The sequence below is a fragment of the Palaemon carinicauda genome, chromosome 24 (genome assembly GCF_036898095.1).
Source record: "Palaemon carinicauda isolate YSFRI2023 chromosome 24, ASM3689809v2, whole genome shotgun sequence".
In the NCBI taxonomy this organism is placed as follows: domain Eukaryota; kingdom Metazoa; phylum Arthropoda; class Malacostraca; order Decapoda; family Palaemonidae; genus Palaemon; species Palaemon carinicauda.
This window is the reverse complement of record NC_090748.1, coordinates 87094868-87116167: the sequence shown is the minus strand read 5'-3', so window position 1 is coordinate 87116167 and position 21300 is coordinate 87094868. Positions and strand designations below refer to the sequence as shown.

General features: G+C 39.3%; 1 protein-coding gene across 2 annotated transcripts in view; it reads right to left on the bottom strand.

The window, feature by feature from the left end:
- Positions 1-21300, bottom strand: part of Ndf (Nucleosome-destabilizing factor) — a 361893-nt gene that overhangs the window by 205834 nt on the left and 134759 nt on the right. For both annotated transcript variants that reach the window (XM_068348298.1, XM_068348299.1), the window contains exon 7: positions 6244-6417. In XM_068348298.1, coding sequence (XP_068204399.1) covers positions 6244-6417 — 174 coding nt within the window. The remainder of the gene's footprint in view (positions 1-6243; positions 6418-21300) is intronic.

The window sequence follows — 21300 nt, the reverse complement described above, 5'->3', positions numbered from 1 at the left end:
ATTACAACACTTTTTTTTTGCATTGCTCTCATATGAAACAAATTTATCAAGTGGGAAATGACAATTCACAGCATTTCTACAAGAAAGTTATTTATAAATCCAATATTCAAATTAAAGGATAGGAAATGAAGTGAAAGTGGGGCTGAGACAGGGATGTGTGATGTCGCAATGGTTGTTCAACTTGTTTGTTGGTGTGGCAAGAGAGGTGAATGCTTGAGTGCTTGGTCAAGGATTGAAACTGATAAACGAGTGTGATCATGAATGGGAGGTAAATCAGTTGTTGTTTGTGGATGATACTGTACTGGTTGCAGGCTCAGAAGAGAAGCTTGGTTGATTAGAGACATACTTTGGAAAGTTATGTGAGAGAAGGAAGTTGAGAGCTAATGTGGGTAAGAATAAGCTTATGAGATATACGACAAGGGAGGATGGTGTGAGGTTGAATAGGGAGTTACTTGAGGAAGTAGATCAGTTTCACCACTTGGGGTCTGTTGCAGTAAATGGTAGAGTGTGAGCAGAGAGTTAAGGAAGGATGCAAAGTGTTGGGGGCAGTGAAGGGAGTGGTAAAGAATAGAGGGTTAGGCATGAATATAAAGAGAGTTCTGTATGAGAAAGTGATTGTACTAACTGTGATGTATGGATTGGAGTTGTGGGGAATGAAAGTGACTGAGACAGAAAACAAATGTTTGAGATGAAGTGTCTGAGGAGTATGGCTGGTGTATCTCGATTACATAGGGTTAGACACGATAGTGAGGGTGAGAATGGGTGTAAGAAATGATTTAGCAGCAAGAGTGGATATGAATGTGTTGAGGTGGTTTGGCCATGTTGAGAGAATGGAAAATGGCTGTCTGCTAATGGTGATGAATGCAAGAGTTGATGGGAGAAGTACAAGAGGAAGGCCAAGGTTTTGGGTGGATGGATGGAGTGAAGAAAGCTCTGGGTGATAGGAGGATAGATGTGAGAGAGGCAAGAGAGCGTGCTAGAAATAGGAATGAATGGCGAGCGATTGTGACGCAGTTCCGGTAGGCCCTGCTGCTTCCTCTGGTGCCTTGATGACCGCGGAGGTAGCAGCAGTAGGGGATTCAGCAAATGAAACTTCATCTGTGATGGATAGTGGAGGGTGGGCTGCGGCACCATAGCATTACAAGCCAAACTCAGCTGAATCCCTCATCAGACTGGGAGGAGCAGAGAGGAAAGGTCCTCTTTTGTTCATATGTTTGATGTTGGCTACCTCCCAAAATTGGGGGAAGTGCCTTGGTAAAAAGATAGATAGAAATACCAAACAACTACCTTTAGATTGTACTGAATACAAGAAATTGAGAGTTAAATCCTTTTCAAAAACCCTTTCAAAAATTTAAATTTACAAATAAAATTATAGGTAGTTATTTGTGAAAATAATCGCTGAAATCAATCTTAAGGGGGAAATGGTCATCTACATTACATGAAGCAACTGAATAAAAGTATGAACTTACAAAATTGAAACTCAAGTTTGTCTTTATTACATCCATTCCTTTTTTTGAGACCTAAATTGTTATGAATACAATTATCTGCTATCTTTCACTCTATATCGAATTCCTTGAGCCTTGTCAATCCACCTTACATTTCTGCTAAATAGTATACTGATAATTACTAAACTGGTACACCTTCAAATTTATTAATATAACTAGTAATCACAATGCTCATTCAAATGGCCAACCACATAACAAAAGTAACCCTATCTAATGTCTAAAACAGGCATGGGTAACTTCATCAACTGGGGACCAAATTTTACTACATCCTAGTGAGTGAGAGCTACATGATAATGCTGGGATCACACATTCACGTATCTTGCTCCAGAGGATTTAATGGTAGTTGGCAACCAAATACGTAAAACTTTAGGGCTTGCAAAAGTAAAACCTCGGGTGTTGGCACATCTGGCGTGTGGCACAGTAGGGCTCAAGATTTGGTGGGTTTGACATTCTGTAGGTCAAACATATATAGCTTGTAGCTCAGGCATAAACATGGTATGTTTATGGTGGGTAAATCTTTAATTGATAAGTTCAACTGGCTACATCTAGCAACATCCTAGTGGAAAATATTGGAAACTTCGGACCAACTGGTATTTAAAGGGCCGCAAAATAATTCCTTCGACTGGTTAGGTGACCAAATATCTGTTTGTGAATATTGTATACTTTTGTCACAATATGGTGTATTTTCCAATAACGACTTGGTTTATGTCTTTTGTCTGTGCTGCTATATGTATTATTATATTAAAGGAGTTAAATAAATACATAATGAAAGTAATGACAACACCACAAGAAATTAAACATTTCAAATATATTACAAAAACTAGTCAATATCATATTAGATGTAATGATACTTAAAATAACATACAAATAAGTAAAAAAAGTAAATTCATAATGCAAGAGATAATAAAAACTTATGAATTGAATCTCAAGTATATTTCTGGAAATAGTCAATAAATAGGCATTTGTTCAAATTAAAACTAAGGTTGGGCTAAACACCGGCTTTTGGGTCAAGAGTTGCTGTCTCCCATGTAATTAAATGGTATTACATTATTCCGAACAGATGGCTTTCCAGCCCTTAATAGCTGACGATTTTTTACCTTGGCTAACAATGAACAGATCAGCATGTCTCTAAAAGAGGAAGTAGTCATCATAAGAAACTGCAAAATTCTATAATTCCATAGCATTTTCCATTCTTCCATAGATTGGCCCGAGAAAGCTATCGCCCCAAATTGTTTTTCCAAACCTTTATGGGAAATCTTTTCATTATCTGTATCGCCATTTAATGACTTCACGCGTAGGTGCAATAATATTGTTCTTTGACAAAATAATCAGAAAACCTTTGTCATCAACAGTAAAGCAGATTATACTGTAGTTCAACCCTTTTCCTCCACCTCACAATAGGAATTTAATGGCTTGATATGCAGGTGTGAAGCGATAAAGTTTTTTGACTGATAATAAGAAAGCATAAAGTCATCATGAGTAAAGACAGATTATATCTGTCCTTTCTGTCTACCCAAAGTTCATTATACTTCTGTGTGAATGAGTTTTATTCTATATTTTTCGCCGTTTAGCATGAAGTTTTAGAAGATTGTGTTTTAGTTATATATTCAAACAATAAAAGAATGTCCGACTAAAAATTATCTAGCCAAAATTGTTTACAGTATTGTACTGCAATCTTCGCAGCTTTTGGATTGAAACCAGATATTTATTGAAAAGGAAATAAGAAAATTATTTTTTCTTATTCTACAGTATAGCAACTAAAACCAGCGCATACTGTATGTTTAACTGTGCTAAGTATAATGGGTTGGCCCCAACGTTTGACCGCAGTGATGTACTTACTCGCACGTCAAACCGGCCGCTAACAAAAACATATGTACGTAAAACATAAACTAAAACGTATGTACAAAAGACTGGTGTAGAAATAGTTCCCATCAGACGTACATCTACTGCATAAGGCCTATATTCTCCCTGACAGCAAAAAAAAAGGGGCAATTTCGGCTTACGGGAGCATGATGCATGAATGTGTGATCCCAGCATAATACACATATGCCTGGAACATTACTTGCTCAATATATGTTTTTTTTCTTACTATGAGTTTTCATAAAAATACATTTCTTTCATTATTTCATAATGATAATTACTGGTATGAATAAATACAATTCAAAATATTTAGACATACATATTTGGTTGTAGCTGTTATGACAATAACTAACCAAAAGAAATTTTGAAGACTAAGGAAGAATCTTAACAAATTTTGATTATCTATAGTTTCAGTAACCTAGAAAGTCTCAGGGACTGCACAATTCCCAGTCTAAAAGATGTCATTTTTAGTAACCTAAAAAGCTATATAACTAGTCTGATTCTTTGATGAATTCCCAAAGACTATACCCTACTTTCAATTCCTCTAATTTAATACAAAATTACTGTATCATCAGTAAATAGGACACGCTTCACTATCATTCTGCTGGCCCAAATGCATAAATCCAATCCATGCTATAAATGTTTTAAAATTTCCAAGTTTTCTATGGCAATATTCCTTCATACAATACTATATCATCAAGGAATATGAAAACTAAGGAGCTTAAAATAAGAATAGAGTACACTCACATCCAATTTCAAGTTGTTAATTGGTTCCAAAACTTGCGACTTTACACAAAAAAAAAATACTTGGACACAAATCAACCCTTCCAAAAAACACATTCAGTACACTTCTTTTAGCAACTCCTTAAACGTCTCTAATACAGTAAGTTGATTGATAGTTTAATTACCTTTTAGTACTCTAATAAATTAATGTATATTGATTATACAGTATAGTCTAGAATTTTTTTTTACATGATCTTTTGCTATTAATTTTTAAAAAAATAGTGAAAACAACTCAAGGTATGACTCTTTACCAAACAAATATTTGTACTATCAAAATAACTGTAAAACACTACTTTTCTTAACCCTTTTACCCCCAAAGGACGCACTGGTACGTTTCACAAAACTCATCCCCTTACCCCCATGGACGTACCGGTACGTCCTTTCAAAAAACTTCTATTTACATTTTTTTTTTTGCATATTTTTGATAATTTTTTGAGAAACTTCAGGCATTTTCCAAGAGAATGAGACCAACCTGACCTCTCTATAACCAAAATTAAGGCTGTTAGAGCATACTGCAAAATGTGCTTGAAAAAGAATAACCCCTGGGGGTTAAGGGTTGGAAATTTCCAAATAGTCTGGGGGTAAAAGGGTTAAACTATAAAAACTTTATTCTAAACCAACCTCTTTCAATTATTTATACGGGCAAATATCTAATCAAAAGTTTGAATATATTCATTGCAAATTACATATAATAGTAGTCTTCTGATACCCATGACATTTTGCTTCAAAGGCAGAAAGATGATAGTTCTTGTTAGATAAAATTTCCAAAATACAAAGCTTTATAAATTACTTTTTTCTACCTTTTGTACCCACTACCTATCGGAATTTTGTCATTTTACTTTTCTCAAGTCTTTACTTCTCCTATAAGAAAAAAAAAACCTTCTGAGTGCTGTTTCAGACAAGAAATGATTAAGATTTTATACTATATTTTAGCAGTATTTGATTTTCTAATGATTGATACAAAACTTTATTTGGTATCAATTACATACTGTATATTTATAAGTACTGTACAGTACTGATATTTTTATAAAAAAAAATAATTAGTATCCTTTTCACACTATGTTGGGCAAGCTTGTTGGACTTCTCCCTTAACGAAAAGTAAAAAATTATGTCAAGATACAGTACTTCATATTGTAAGAGAATTTACCTAGAGGAAGTAAGAGAATTTACCTAGATGAAGTAAGAGAATTTACCTAGATTAAAGATTTAAGAACCCCATCCCTCCGTAATGGAACAAATGAAACATATGACCGAAAGCAATACCACTGGAACTGAAGAACCCTATACAAATTTTTTTTACCGTGAAGTGTGCTATGCATGGCACACTGCAAAGTTTCCCCCACAATGAATGAAAACAAAAATGCAGTATCGCAATCAAAGATGGCTATCATTCACTGATCAAGGTCAATGCTACAATAGTAAAGATGTTGATTGATTGGCCTGAGTATAGTAGTTAATCAAGTTTTAACACAACCGATACTCACCAAGACTATTTATGTTGCCGTTTTACGCCTTTTTTCACAATAAAAAAAAACAATTAGTTTAATACTATGTTGCTTAGTACAAGTTTGCAAGAGCATTTCAAACTTAACTTGCACAAATCTTACTCATTTATTTGGACCCGATGTTTTACCAAGTAAGCCCTCCCCCCCCCCCACACACACACACAATTTGTACCTTTCCAATATTGTATAGTACAGTACTTGCACATAGAATATCAGGAATATAGTACTGTACTTGCATAAGTATAGAATATCGGGCTTCTAAAACTTACTTCTTTCAAAATTATAAAAAAAAATACTACTAAGGTTTCAAACCAATCCTTGTCAAATTCAATACATCACAATAGGAAAAATCATTACGGCTGTCAAATAATTTAGAAATGAATACTACTGAAGGCTCTGGAAGATACTGAATACCAAGAAGCATACAAATCCAATTAAGAAAATAAGAGCAAAAAGTGAAAAGAATCCATCTCCCAAGAATAGGATAAAGACAGCAATACGAAAGCTATTCTAGTCTCATTGCATGTCACATTGCAAAAAAGAAAAAGAATATGTCATAAATCTATAAAAATTTTCAACAATGCACTTACCTTCTCAGCTGATCTATTCCATACTCTAACGCTGTGCCCACTATTGATAAGATTCTTGACTATTCCCGAACCAATAATGCCTAAACCAAGAAAGCCAAACGTTAACGAGGAAGGTTCAATTTTTTTGTCTTTTAATGTCTGAGTAACATATGTGACATCTAAGGGTGGAGTATCCTGCAAAGAAGAGAAAAAGAAAAGTGTCAAAGAATACCAATAGGAAAAATGAAATCATGCGAATACAATAATCACAATCTTGATACAACCACAGCTTGACATTTTAATGATTATGAGACCTAACCCTGATCATTAGGTACAGTACTACAATTGATGGGTACTTTCTGAAATGTAAAAGTATAAAAATAATTCTTAGAAATGTAAATGCAGCCTGACTAAAATTTCCAAAAGAAATAAAAGTAACAATGACCAGAATAAATTGTATCAAAAAATTATTCCATAATTATAGCGGTTATCATCTTTAAGCCATATATTTCCTGATTAAAATATGACAAACTTATAACAGAGTTTGTATTTTTCCTAACATACAAACCCGAATTCTTTACTATGGGAGATATTCTAGCGCGAGCTGGAAAATACGGCAGAAAAATCTAAACAAGGTTGTTAACGACCGGGCAGGTAGTTACCCACCTGTTAGTGGTGGGGGGACCCCCAGTCGGTAGCTGCTGTTTACCTTCAATCAGATTCTAGCTAGGACTATTCCAGGGGGCAGTGATGGAGGGAATATTTGTGTAAAGAATTCGGGTTTGTATGTTAGGAAAAATACAAACTCGGTTATAAGTTTGTCATTTGTTCCTACACATGATACAAACCCTCATTCTTTACTATAGGAGACTTAGTCTTGAGGTCAGGGTGGCCAAGGAGTTCCCTATTTCTAGGGAAGATAGTCCTCAGACTAGACTCTTTTGAAGCAACAATCTTCTGTTAATCTTCTTTCTTTGTAGATCTCCACACTCTCAGCAACACTGAAGGTTTGTAGCTCCGTGGAAACAAATGTTTCAGGATGAAGTGGGTCAGGAACATTTGACTCGGACCCCTTCAAACTTACGATTCCCCCAACCTTGAAAAGGGGAAACCTCGTGACCACGAGTATAACTTATACTCTGTGAGAGGAATCAGATGAGTATCATAACTTATTTCCATTGGCGAGTCCAGCTGAAACTGGATACAGACTAGGATCCACCGATGGGAGGGAGGAGATGAAGAAGATAGATGGATGTCCGTCTTAAAACCTAGTGTAACCCAGTATCCTCAGCCACTGGTTACTGTCCCCTGAAAAGGCGTAAGGTAGGTACAGCACCCGTTGAACTGTCACAATAGGCCCTATAATAGAAAGGGTGTCTAGAAATCTATGTGTCACGTTGCTCAAATAGTGAGCGGTGAATGTAAATTGGCGTTTCCAGAGCCCAGCACTTAAGACTTGGGAGACTGAGAAATTTCTCTTGAATGCCAGTGAGGCAGCCATTCCCCTAACTTGATGGGCTCTGGGTTGTGCTGCCTCTGGGTCTCCGTGAAAAGACCTCGAAACAACTTTCTTGAGCCAAAAATGGATGGTGTTGCAAGAGGTTCTCTTCTTAACCTTGTTGGTACTAAGGAAGAGATGACGGAGACGTGGTCTGAAAGATCTGGTGTGCTTCAGGTGTTTCTTTAGCGACCTGACTGGGCATAGTAATGACTGTTCTGTAACCTGTGTTACTTTATTGAGGCTGGAAAACTGAAATTCTCGAAATCTCTCATCGGTAGACGAAGGATTATGAGTCTAGCCACCAAACCCGGTACGAAGTTACGAGACATCCCCCCCCACAACCCTTGGAATGGGTGACGACGTAAGACAGACCATGTAGCTCACTGACCCTTTTAGCTGAGGACAGAGGTACGAGGAAGACGGCCTTAGAGGTTCAGAAAGTAGCCTGAGGCCCTTAAGGGCTCATAGGGCAGACCCTTCAGGGAATGTAAGACACGTCTCACGGTGATGGTCTAATCTCAACTGGGGGGCAAGATCACTCAAAACCCCGAATTAACCAAGGAGATGTCTTCTCTGAGGCGGAGAGGTCAACCCCTTCTCAGTCTACCGATGAGGCTCAAGGCTGAGCGATAGCCCTTAATTGCCGAGACTAAGAGGAGTTTTTCCTCACTGAGGTACAAAAGTAAGTTTGGGAACTATTGATTCCTTCCTTTTGAGAACCCAATTGCTCCACATGGTCGCTGTTGTAGCAGTTAAGAAGTCCATTGTCTTGGCCCCAGCAGTTAGGACTTCCTGTAGGGACTGCATGGAGTCTTGGTTTGACAAGTCCTTGTGGCTCACGAGGTAGCCGACTGTACCAGACCATGTGTCAAGCCAAGAAGGAGCCTCCAGAAGGGACATTGAAGCAGCTTCCATTGCCGAAGCTTCTGTGACCGAGAAGAGCCTGGAAGATTAGAGTGTCTCTTCAAGGATTAGCCTGGTGTGAGCCTCGCCGTGAGGGGATCCAAGATCAGAGGAGAAGGGATGACGTCTCTGATCTCGTAAAGGGCTTTGTCTCTTAACCGGGAATTTATTGGATTCCTGAGACTTCAGGAAACCCGTTTCTCCCACAACCGCCTGCGATACCTCCTCAGACGGCCTGCAGGGCGAACAGACCAGGTTTAAAGTTTTAAAGGTCGCTCATGAATGGCATAGGCAAGGGACAGTGACATTGCACTAGCAGTTAGGACAATGCCTTAGAGACTGACCATATATTATATGGTCAACGACCAAGCCTCCTATCCATCCAAGCTAGGACCAGGGAGGGCCAGGCAGTGGCTGCTGATGACTCTCCAGATAGACCTATAGGCTCCCCCAAACCCCCCAACCTTAGCTCACAAGGATGGTAAGGTTGCAGACACTAATGGCACTAACGAGTCTGAGTGGGACTCGAACCCCAGACTGTCAAACACCAGTCAGAGACGTTACCAATCAGGCCACAGCCAGAAGATCAATTCTGGTCTTAAGGTTTGGGGTGGACGACATAGCCTGTCTAAGGCTGGAGCGTCAAGAGGTCGAGGAGACAGATGAAAATCGCCGAGGCATGAGATATTACACATAGTTCTTAGAGTCCTTAAACAGGAGGATTCTAAGTCCTTCAACGGCAGCTCTTCAGAGGAATCCTCAGGCTGCGCTAATTCCTCGCGTGTTATTACAGGTAAAGTGGAGACGCGAGTAGCAGACAAACCTCATGTCTTACCCCTCGCATCTTTCTTATCGAAAGGGGAAGAACGGTAGAAGTCGGAGTATCTGGAGGTAATGGCGAAGACTGTTGACGAGAGTCGGAAGATTCTCTGTCATAGGAGTAAAACTCTTGATGACGATGGTCGCGCACATAGCGCTAATTGCGTGCGTGCACGCGTGGACACTCTGTGCTAATTGTTACAAGAGCCCGACAGAGGCCCGAAGGACTCCTAAGGTCATGAGAACCCGTAGGATCAACATGATGAGAGTTCAAAGGCTCCCGATCACGCCCGCCGAAAGGGTGATCGTCACGAGACCCCGAGGGGTCAACGTGAGGAGAACCAGTAAGTTCAAAAAGACATCTCCTTACAGCACGAGGGGGAGAACGTCAGGGATGAAGATAATTCCTCCGCAGGGTAAGTTTGTTCTCCCGAAGGAGAACGTCGCTTAAGACAAGGCTTTCGCTCCGCCCCTGGAGGGGAACCAAAAGCGTAAGGGGGAGGAGCGTGGATCAGCAAACTCCTACAAGTTTTCTTTCGGGAATGGGAGGAAAGTTCTCCCAAAGGAGATCGCCTAAAACAAGCTTTCTCCCTGCTCTATGGGGAAAAGCGTAGGCGTAATAAACTCTCTCTCGCAAGCGAGGGAGAAGTCCTCCCGAAGGAGGATATCGCCTAAGGCAAGTTTTCTCCCCGCTCTATGGGAAAAAGTGTAGGAGTAATCATTTCTCTCTCGCGAACGAGGGAGAAGTCCTCCCGAAGGAGGACATCGCCTAAGACAAGCTTTCTCCCAGTTCTATGGGGAAAACATAGGCGTAATAATATCCCTTTCGTGAACGAGAGAAAAGTCCTCCCAAAGGAGAACATTGCCTAAGACAAGCTTTCTCCCAGTTCTATGAGAAAAAGGCATAGGCAATAAACTCTCTCGCGAACGAGAGAGAAGTTCTCCCAAAGGAGGACATCGCCTGAGCCAAGCTTTCTACCAACTCTTAAGGGAAAAAAGTGTAGGCGTAATAATCTCTCTCGTGAATGAGGGAGAAGTTCCCTTCGAAGGAGGTACAAGCCTTAGACTTGCTTTTCCCCAGCTCATGTGGAGAAAGCATAGTTTTCGGGGACGAGATAGCAGAGATAAAACTCGTTGAGATGTCCGCAACTCTTCACGAAGGAGGTAAGGTTGCTGAATGGCTGAAGTAGGGAAGCTCTCCCTAAGAAGGGGGGTGGTTCTCTCACGCAGCCCAATTCCGAGGAAGGTTATCACTCCCTCGTAAGGGGAGGTTCTCTAACCCCTGGAGGCAAACCTCCTGGCAGCAATCTATGCTCCCCAACAACAAGTTGATCAAGTTGCAGGTTGACAACGAGTGCTACCTCGTAACATGGGCCGCTCATGAGCTGCCACATGAAACGCAGGATAACGAACAGAGCAGCCGAAGCCATCAGCATTGTGTTCTACGTCGCTGCTATCTGGGTGTTTTCTTTTAGCCTCTCTAACACGTTTCCCCTTTTCCTTCTACTCTCAACCGAAGAGAAGAAGGGCCGAACCCCTGCACCGTCTTCAGAGGTTTTCGAGAGACTCGTAATCCTTAACTCATTAAGGAGCAAAGGAACTGGAGAGGTCGTCTTGTCTGAAACACGAGAGCGAGGGATTGATCCTGCGAGTGTATGAACGGAGATTTGCGTCAGTAGCGCTAATTGCGTACGAACACCTTGCGTGATGGGAGTCTGAAAACTCTGCCATAAGAGTAAAACTCTTGATGGTCAAGGGCGCAAAGTTGGTTGAGCGCATACGAACACTCCGCGCGACAAGAGTCCGAAGACTGTCATAAGAGTAAAATTCTTGGTGACTTGTTTCACGAGAACCCGAACGTTCAGCGTGATCATATGTGCCCCTAAAGGTTGTGTTGCGAGAACCCAAAGGGCCAGAGCAACGGGAAACGGAAGTTTCCCTTGTCACGAGGCACTGAAGTGTCAGCGTGACTAAATGCACGAGAGCCAGAGGTTTCAGCAACTTGAGTTGCAAGAAACGAAGGGACAGCGCATCGGGAAACCAAAGTTTCCTGTCACGAGACCCCAAAACGTCAAGAGATCGAGTAGTCGAAGGCGAGAGCGATGTTCTCTGAAGATAAGGAGTGAAAGCAAGGATAAGCGCTCTAAGAAGAGCGCTTCCTCCTCGTCATCGCCCTCTTCAGAGGTCAGGAGGGAGAGAGAGAAGAGGAAAAGGAGAGCTAGCGCGCCTTTACCTAGATGTTCTTGCCGAAGAGACATCATCGTTCTCGCTCTTCCTCGCCTTCTGTCTCTCCTCGAGACGTCTCGCCTCAAGACTATAAGCGCTCTTTCTGACTTTTCTAGAGCGAACAGAGACCCTCAAACTATTATGCGAAGAAGAGGGTTTGAGGCCAGGACGTGCTTTACCATTGGCCGCGCTCCTGGCTTCTTAGATGATCCCTCGCAAGAGAAAGACGACAGCGAGGCAGAACGATGACGAGAGGGAGCGTCTTCTTAGGTTTGTGCCAAGAGCGCTTGTAGTCTTGAGGCGAGACGTCTCGAGGAGAGACAGAAGGCGAGGAAGAGCGAGAACGATGATGTCTCTTCGGCAAGAACATCTAGGTAAAGGCGCGCTAGCTCTCCTTTTCCTCTTCTCTCTCTCCCTCCTGACCTCTGAAGAGGGCGATGACGAGGAGGAAGCGCTCTTCTTATGTTTGTGACGAGAGCGCTTGTAGTATTGCGGCGAGACATCTCGTGAAGAGATAGAAGGCGAGAAAGAGCGAGAACGATGATGTCTCTTCCTATGTCGCCAGTGTCTCGGGCTACAACGTCTGGGCGAAAGAGAGCGAGCTCTCCTTTTCCTCTTCTCTCTCTCCCTCCTTGCCTCAGAAGAGGGCGAGGACGATAAAGAGGAGGAGGAGGAGGAAGTACTGCGATGTTTGCACTCGCGACTTTGTAATTTGTAGATGCGCAACGGAGTGCGAAGTAGGCGCCGCAGAAGTTACTATATCCACTAAAACTTCCGTGGGCGCCGACCGAGTTGATGGGAGGTAGGCGAGGTCTGGAACTCCCGAGGGTTCCAAAACAGAAGGGACCTGCGGCACTACCTTTCCCACGAGGAACTGGTTCCAAACTTCCTCCGAAGGAGAACCAGGAAATCCAAGGGCAGACCATACCGCTCGTACATGTCTGGAATGAAAGCAGTAACAGAGTCATTCCTGGTGGCAGAAAGTATTGCCCGACTGGGGGAGGCAACGTGATCTGCCCGACTAAGAGGAATGCTGGTTAAATCAATGATGCATATCTTTCTCGACTTCCTCCCGGAGGGAGACAAGCAAGGAAGAGAGGAAGAGTCTGAAGGGAGAGATCGAGAGGCCGAAGAAGAGGTCCGTGACTCCTTACCTTCGACGGCGATCCTGGAGGTAAAGAGTCCTTCTAGGACTTCCTATTCTACCTCTCTCGAACTTCTCCCACTGAGAGGGCGACTACTAATACATACTTGGCAGGGGGAGCCTTCAGAACACCTATGACCTCTGTACCCATGGCATAGGGAAAGAGGATCCACCTCCAGCAGCAACATAAAGGTGCCCGAAACATTTCCTCATAATAGAGGACATCACATCTAACAAAGAAAAAGAAAAAAGGATTAATCAAATAAACCAAAAAAGAAAGGCTAGTCTGCCAGTAAAATAAAAGCAGGAGCAGCGGTGTTACCACTGCGACAGCTAGAATTCGATTGAAGGTAAACAGCAGCTACCGAACGGCGGTCCCCCCACCACTAAGAGGTGGCTAACTACCTACCCGGTCATTAACGACCTTGTTAAGGTTTTTCTGATGTATTTTCCAGCTCGCGCTAGAATATCTCCTATAGTAAAGAATGAGGGTTTGTATCATGTGTAGGAACAAACAGTAGTAATGTCAATCTACTTGATAAACGAATCAACTCCGCAATCATGTCAGGAATTCTACAAAATCAGCAACTATGATCATAAAAATAAATGTGATACACAATTTAAAGTATTGAAATTAAAATTGTCACATAAAATACACATTAAGTCCCCAAAAAGTTACATGAAAGGTAATACAGTATGTGGTAACATACAAGAATAAAAAGTCTAATAGTGTACTAATTAGCTTTTCATAATTGAGACAAATTTCTAGTAAGAACATAGGCTTACAGTGAACCCTCGCTACTTCGCGGTTCGACCATCGCGGATTCACCACTTCGCGGATTTTTTTCATAACCCATGTCTATACATATATTGCGGATTTTCCGGAAATATCGAAAATACCGCGATGTGACCGATGGTGCGAGATTGGAGAAAGTAAGGAAAATTGAATCATGATTGATTTTCAATATAAATGAAACTTTGAGGAGCAACAAAGATATCATTTGTTAGAGAGATAGAGAGAGGTAAGGAATGGGAGGTAGTGAAAAGTAGCCCACACAGAGAGAGAGAGAGAGAGAGAGAGAGAGAGAGAGAGAGAGAGAGATAGGTAGAGAGAGAGAGAGAGAGAGAGAGATAGAGGGGGGTTTAAATGTAATAAACAAAAAAATTTGATAGGTTATAATACATTGGTGCTTATGTAATATCAACTGTATACTGTAGACGGTTTGAATAAGTTAAGAAATGGTATAAATGATACTTTGTTAGTGTATTCGTACACACTCAAGAGCGGCAGCTAGATGACAGCTGATCTAATCACAGCCAAAAGTAAAAAAAAAAAAGTCAACAATACTCGATTTTTAAAACACACCCGAAATTTAAAAACAAAAGTACACGCTTTCTTAATGTGCAATTAACTATTTAAAGAGTAGCAATTTTCTAGAATAAAATTATATTTCCCAAAAAATAGTGGTTTGCTGATGAAATCGGATGCCCTATTTTTGGCTATGATTGAAATGGATGTAGACTCGGCCTAATTATTTCATTTCGTATTTAATTGACACTAAGAAAACTAATTTTAGTTTCTTCATCTAAATGTAAGTATTGTATAACACGAAGAGAGAGAGAGAGAGAGAGAGAGAGAGAGAGAGAGAGAGAGAGAGAGAGAGAGAGAGAGAGAGAGAGAATGAATCAGCTGTTGTAATCAAATGGCGTGTTTTTGTTTCGTGAGAATTTCATTGCCACGACTTTAACAACAACATACTGTACTGAACTTTACAGTATTACACAGACTACTGTAATATGATAAAGTAAAATATTTGTAGGCCTAATCTATTTTATATGAAATGGGGCTATTTTTGTTTTGTTTAAAATTTACATTTACGTATGTAAAACAACTCTCTCTCTCTCTCTCTCTCTCTCTCTCTCTCTCTCTCTCTCTCTCTCTCTCTCTCTCTCTCTCTCTCTCATAGATTGTTTTCCTGCTTTGCTACGTATGTATGATTTTATATAGATACGGTAAATAATATTTGTAATAACATATTTTATAAAAGCTTTTACTGTAATATCATTATTTATCACTTTCATCATGCGGGTTAAATTCCTTAGTTTGTTTACTGAGCGTACTTTATGACGCCGTCGTATCAGGCGGCGTCATAAAGAAAAAAATTTCATTTGGAAGTCCTAAGAAAAATTAAGTAAAACATTAGTAATAACCAAATCAACATACTGTACTGAATAATCAATATAATTGATGCAAAAACTAACCTATAAACAGATGTGTAAATGCGTTTGTTTCTTCATTAGGATCAGAGATAAACGTAAACAAAACATTGGTTGCCATTTTTTATCGTGCTTTTTGGCGTGTTTAGGAAACGCATGATATAAAGTCGCCTTTAATATTTGTGCCTGTTTTAGTTTAGGGTACTGTATTACATGCATTAAGTGTTCTGTACATTAAAGGGTAGTTTGTTAACAGTACTACGTACAAGGGAAGGTTTTAAAAGTCTGAATATACATGTTAAATAAATAGGTAAATATGGTGTTACTACTTCGCGGATTTTCACCTATCGCGGCCGCGTCTGGAACCTATCTACCGCGATAAACGAGGGTTCACTGTATTTGCAACTAAAATTTTACTAGTGTAGCTTTATTTGTTATAAATGTTACTTTGTACTGTGTAACTCACAATAAGTCCTATTTTCTATCATTTCTGAGTAAAGTACTCTTGGAAAGAACAAAGCTAATTTACTTCAATAGATAGCTTTTCTAATCAACTTGGCTAATGCTAGACACATTAATTTTTACTCCTTATTTGTTAATGTTATCCTAGAGGCTTACATATCTCTAAAAGGCTATTTTGGTATTCACTTGATGTGACTGCTATATTATCGAATTTTCTGTAGCAAGTTTCCAGTACAGTACTGTACTACATTCCAATTATTTTATACATTAGAAATAAAACTAGGCTAAGCCAGGTTACATTACAACTTCATTCATGTAGCCTACTAGTACTGCATACTTCACTTGTTAGTAATAAGAAAGGTAACAAGAATAAGTCTAGTGATGTTGTTGTTGTTGTTGTTTTTTTTTTGTTTTTTTTTTTGGTGGGGGGGGTCAATTTATTCAGTAGCTATAGAACAGAATTGTCTTAAAAATTTTGATGCTCTACTTAAACATGACAACAGAAGTTATTATAAAAGCTAAAAGGAGGAACTTTGTGTGCATCTCAAGCATGCCTTATTTCCAATAGAGAAGAGGGTAAATGTCTTGTATCTTATTGCTGCAGAAAAAACAAGCATTTTCAAGGTAATTCTTGTTCTAAACAATCACTTTCACAAATACTTTTTTCTCTTTTTTTTTTATAGAACCTGGATGAAATTTTGCTAATAACAAGAGATTACGACAGTGCATTTGGTATGTAAGGTCAACCAGTTAAAAAACTAGCAAACCTGCTGGTTTCTTTTCCTTCCCAGTACAATAGTTCAATACACCAATTCAAAATAATTTGTTTCACCCTTAAATAAATCATAATTCCTCCAAATAATATTTCTACATAAGTTTAATTAGTAAAAATAATTTTAACTAAGGCTCCATGGTCAGAATGAAGAGCCCATTAACTTAATGAGTTCTAGTCACTTTTATCTGATGGTTTCTGCCTTCATCTAGTTCAGGTTTTCATCCCTGCCCTCACTGGTTATCATTCTACTTACCATATGTCTACTAATTGCTTGACGGTTTATTTAACAGATGCCAAAGTTATCTAAATTTTCCAGATAGATTTACTACTACCAGGATCCTATGTCTCTCAGAATCTTGATGAATAATACCTTTCCAAAACATTCACATAAATTACAAGTTCATTTCCTTAACTTTCTATTCAAGTATTTAATATCTGCTGTATAATGAAGTAACGGGCCTCTAAAACAACAATCTTTCACTCAATCCACTAAGAGAACAATCTTATTACCTAATAGTCCAGCAATTTCTTCCGATACTGCTGCTATAATCACATTGACAACATAATACTGAGATCCAGTCCCTCAATTATTTATGAATGGTCTACCTCATCTTCAGTCTACTCTCCCATCACAGCATTTCAATCACAAATTTCTTTCACTAACATAAAGAGTTAAGAAAAAAAATTCCAAGTGCAGAATTGCTGTTAAAAATTAATGTAGAAAGCTTATCCTCAACTCAATGCAAATTAGATACAGTATTTGTATCAGCAAAGTTATATACCTTGTATCTATGGAGTTGAACAATTAAAATCTTATAGGTAGAATCTCAATTTATCAGAATTGTCTGTAAGCGCAGATGTAAGGAAATATAGTTGGAATTTGTTAGAAATTTTTATAATCTTGTAAACTTACAAGGCAAAGTAGATGTGTTGAAAGCAACCAATGTTAGTCTAGACCTACAAGAGATCCTTTATTATTACGGTAACAGACTTGAAATGCCAAGGACCTACACAGCCATTTTCTGTTCAAATTATCAGCAGCGCAATAACAACCCATTTAAAAACAATGTCCAAGGAATTTGATATGCTACATGCGATTTATCTACGCACTGATTGTCATCTGCAAGGTAAGAATTACTATGCTGTACATCATTACCTCTCATTTTTACAATGAGTTTGATGTTATTGAATGTAATGTGCATTTTATATTTCTTAAGGAAAACAGGAAGGTAGAGCTCCTCAGCTATACAGTGTCTTTAACATTTCCAAATTTGATTATTCACAAGAAGTCCCAGGAATTCCACTAACATACAGTAATTGAGTACAGTATTAATGGGATTCTGGTTATAAAACATTGAGTACAGAAGAGCATTCACAATTATAGAACTGGTGACCAGTAGATTCCACCACGGTAAATTCCACAATAGCAAATTCCCATCCCTCCGGTAAAATTTACCATGAAATCTTCCACTAAGCTAAATTCCACAACAGAAAATTGTATTACCTGTATATAGTTATAATAATATATTGCATTTATACATTAAAAGATATTCTAATATTTATTTATATTTATATATAAATATATTTATATACTGTATTATATCATGATATATTTTTATATTACAAATTAAAATAAATAGGTCCATAAACCAGTAATAACTAGATAATGATAGTTTAAGGGGTCTTAACAAGCAAATACAACATTCTGACAGAATACACAGAACATTAGAGGTGCAAGAAACTATTCACACCTATTTCACACTAAATACAGAACAGTACCCTGATAGAATAGACAAAACCTATTATTAAAGAAAGGTTTGAAAATTCACAGTACAGTATAACAGTGAAAGACAACTTACACTTTCCAATGTTGTAAAACTAGTATGCTGTGCTTTACTCAGTCTTGTATAACTCAATGTTCTTATGTATTTCCAGTTAAATGCATATAATTGTTAATGGACCTAAATTAAAAAGATATAAAACAATTGTGGTAAACAAGACCAAATACTGCACCATAACAGGGGGGAGTAAATGATGTGACTGATACTACTGTACTGTAATGTACAGTATATGAATTTTCAAGCCTTTGTGCAATAATGACATTTGTTTTTTATATCAAGGTGCTGATCTGTATTTGTTGTTATATAAGTGGGAATGGTTTCTTGTAGCTGTATTTGGCCCTATTCTGTCACTGTGAAAGTTTCTTTATATTTTGTTTTATAGCCATGCTTCTCTGTATTTGTTATATAATTGAAAGCTTTTCCACATTTAGCATTGCAAACCTGTCTCTCCAATAGCCTTATTAACATAACTGTCATCAATTGTCTGGTCCTCCCTAGTCCTAGCTTAAATCGAGAGGGAGTTTGGGTATTGATCATGCATAAAGTGTATATGGTTGGTCTCTATAATACTGTGATGTCCCCTGTCTTTGTTGCTCTTAAATAACCTTTAAACTTTTAATAGTTGATGAGATACTACCACTAGACTTATGGGGTCCTCTGACTGGCCAGGCAGTATATACTGTATGATATTACTTTAATTTACAGTCAAACCTCTCAACACAAAAGAATCTGCTTACGAAACTTTCACTTTGCAAAATGAGATGCAAAGAATTTTACGACTCGCATCACAAAAAATATTTCGAATAAAGAAATGAGGTACGGTGCGAGAGCCCGACTGTGTCCGAGACCGATTTTAAAATTTGCGCTGCCAGCCCGTAAACTAGTTACCATCCTCCTGCGCTCCCATTGGTTATCTCCCTACTCAGATGCTCAATTACCACCATAAGATCCTGCTCTCCTACTGGTCAGTATCTAGTGTACTGTATCCCATCATGTATCTGCGCATTGGCGTTCCTATTTCTTTTCATTTAGGGAGTGGTATTGTACGCATTGACTTGGTGTTTGTTATTTCGCTTTCTGACAATTGTACTGTATCGTGTGTGATATTAAGTTACATTATTAGCCATGGGTCCCAAGAAATTCTCTGATGTCCAAGGAAAGAAGAGGATGATGCTTTCCATGGAGATGAAGATGGAAATAATCAAGATATATGAGGCTGGCATGCGGTTAAGTGTGAGCGAGAAAGGAATATGGGCGTAATCCATCTACCATAAGAATGATCCTGAAGCAAAAGGAAGCAGCAACACGTTCTAAGGGCATGACTGTTTTCTCCAGCAAAAGGAGCCCGTCCACGATGAGATGGAGAGACTACTGCTTGTCTGGATAAAGTACAAAGAAATGGCTGGAGACACTGATCATCGAAACGATAATCTGCCAAAGCCGACGCGGAGAAGGAACATTGAAGCAGGTACTCGCAGAGTTCAAAGCTTCTGGTGGGTGGTTTGAAAAATTTAAGAAAAGCCTCTGTTAAGACGTTCGAAGAGTTGACTGTCGGGGAAGGTTACAGCCCCCCGGAGGTCTTCAATTGCAACGAGACTGGGTTTTTTTGGAAAAATGTACATCACGGTAGAAGAAAAGAGGCTACCCGGGCATAATCCTATGAAGGGCAGGCTTACCCTTGCACTCTGTGCAAATGCCAGTGGGGATTGCAAAGTGAAACCCCTGCAGGTGTATCATATGTCCCTGCTCACTCTCCTGCCCTCGAGGAAGATATTGTAGCAGAGTATTCCTTCATCAAGGCCCTCTTTCTTCCACTGAACACCACCCCTCTCCTCGAGCCCACGGACCAGCAAGTGATTAAAAATTTTAAGAAGCTTTATACGAAATATCTCTTCAAGAGATGTTTCAAAATCATTGAGAGCACAAACCTCACCCTTCGTCAATTTTGGAAGGAGCTTTTTGATAATGTCATATGCCTAAAAATCATCGATCAAGCTTGGCAGGAGGTTTTGAGGCACATCTTGAACTCTGCATGGAAGAAGCTGTGGCCTGATGCCATCTCCACACGAGATTTCGAGGGCTTTCACGAAGACCAAGCTGAAGCCGATTCCAAAAAGGTTGACGATCCTGAACCTGTTGCTCAATCTGAAGTTGCCGAGATAGTTACACTCGGGACGTCCCTGGGTCTGGAAGTTGATGAGGCCGACATTGATGAGCTTAGCAAGGAGTACCCAGACGAAGTTACGAATGATGACCTGAAGGAGTTGGGGGACATGAGAGTGAATGTTGTTCATGAAGAGTACAGAGGGGAGTGGGGGATGACCCACTGACAACGGCAGAAATTAAGGAGGGTCTAAATGGCTACTTTAAAATGGTGGCTCTAGTAGAAAAGACACCTTGAAAAAATTCTCACAGGTTGTGCACTTGAATACTGTAATGAAGTTTGCCACAATCATTTCATAAAAATTCTAAGAAGCAGGCAGAAACAAGCTTCTTTGGACAATTATTTTGAAAAGAGGCTTTCGGTAGAAGCAGACCAAGCACCAGATAAAAAACGAAAGAAAAGTGGCAGTGATGAAGAAATTACGTTGTGTACAGGTGATGAAAGTGTAAGGCAAATATGGAGATGACAGTATTGTGGTGCATAGAGAAAAATTAAGCCAAAATTCATACAAGAGTCCTGCACAGTGCTAAACATGTATTGAACATGGTAATGATCAGGGTGGTGTATGTCATGCTCAAGTGGATGGAGGACTAGCATCATAAAGGTATCACAGTGAACTTTCAACATTATCCAGGAGAGAAGGCACCACTGTTACTAAGGTTTTTTTAAGCCGTATATGTGACAAATGCTTTAATAACGATATTCTTCATAGTGCTTTCATGATATCATTAGCCCCTACACAACAAAAATATTAGCATAGGTAAAAAATAATGGCAAGTTAATAACAGGAGATTTTCCAAAACTGAATAAACTTTTCCCCCATGGAAAACCATCTACCACCTCATTACTGTTCTAAGGTCTGCTACGAAGCAATGAGTTGACATACTTCAAATTACCAAGAAATACTCTTTCCAACACGCACTAAGACATATCATACATTATCTTTGCTTTTAATTTTTTTTTTTTTCTGGTAACCAAGCTCAACAATATAACATATGTTTAATGCACATGTAATTTTCATTTTTC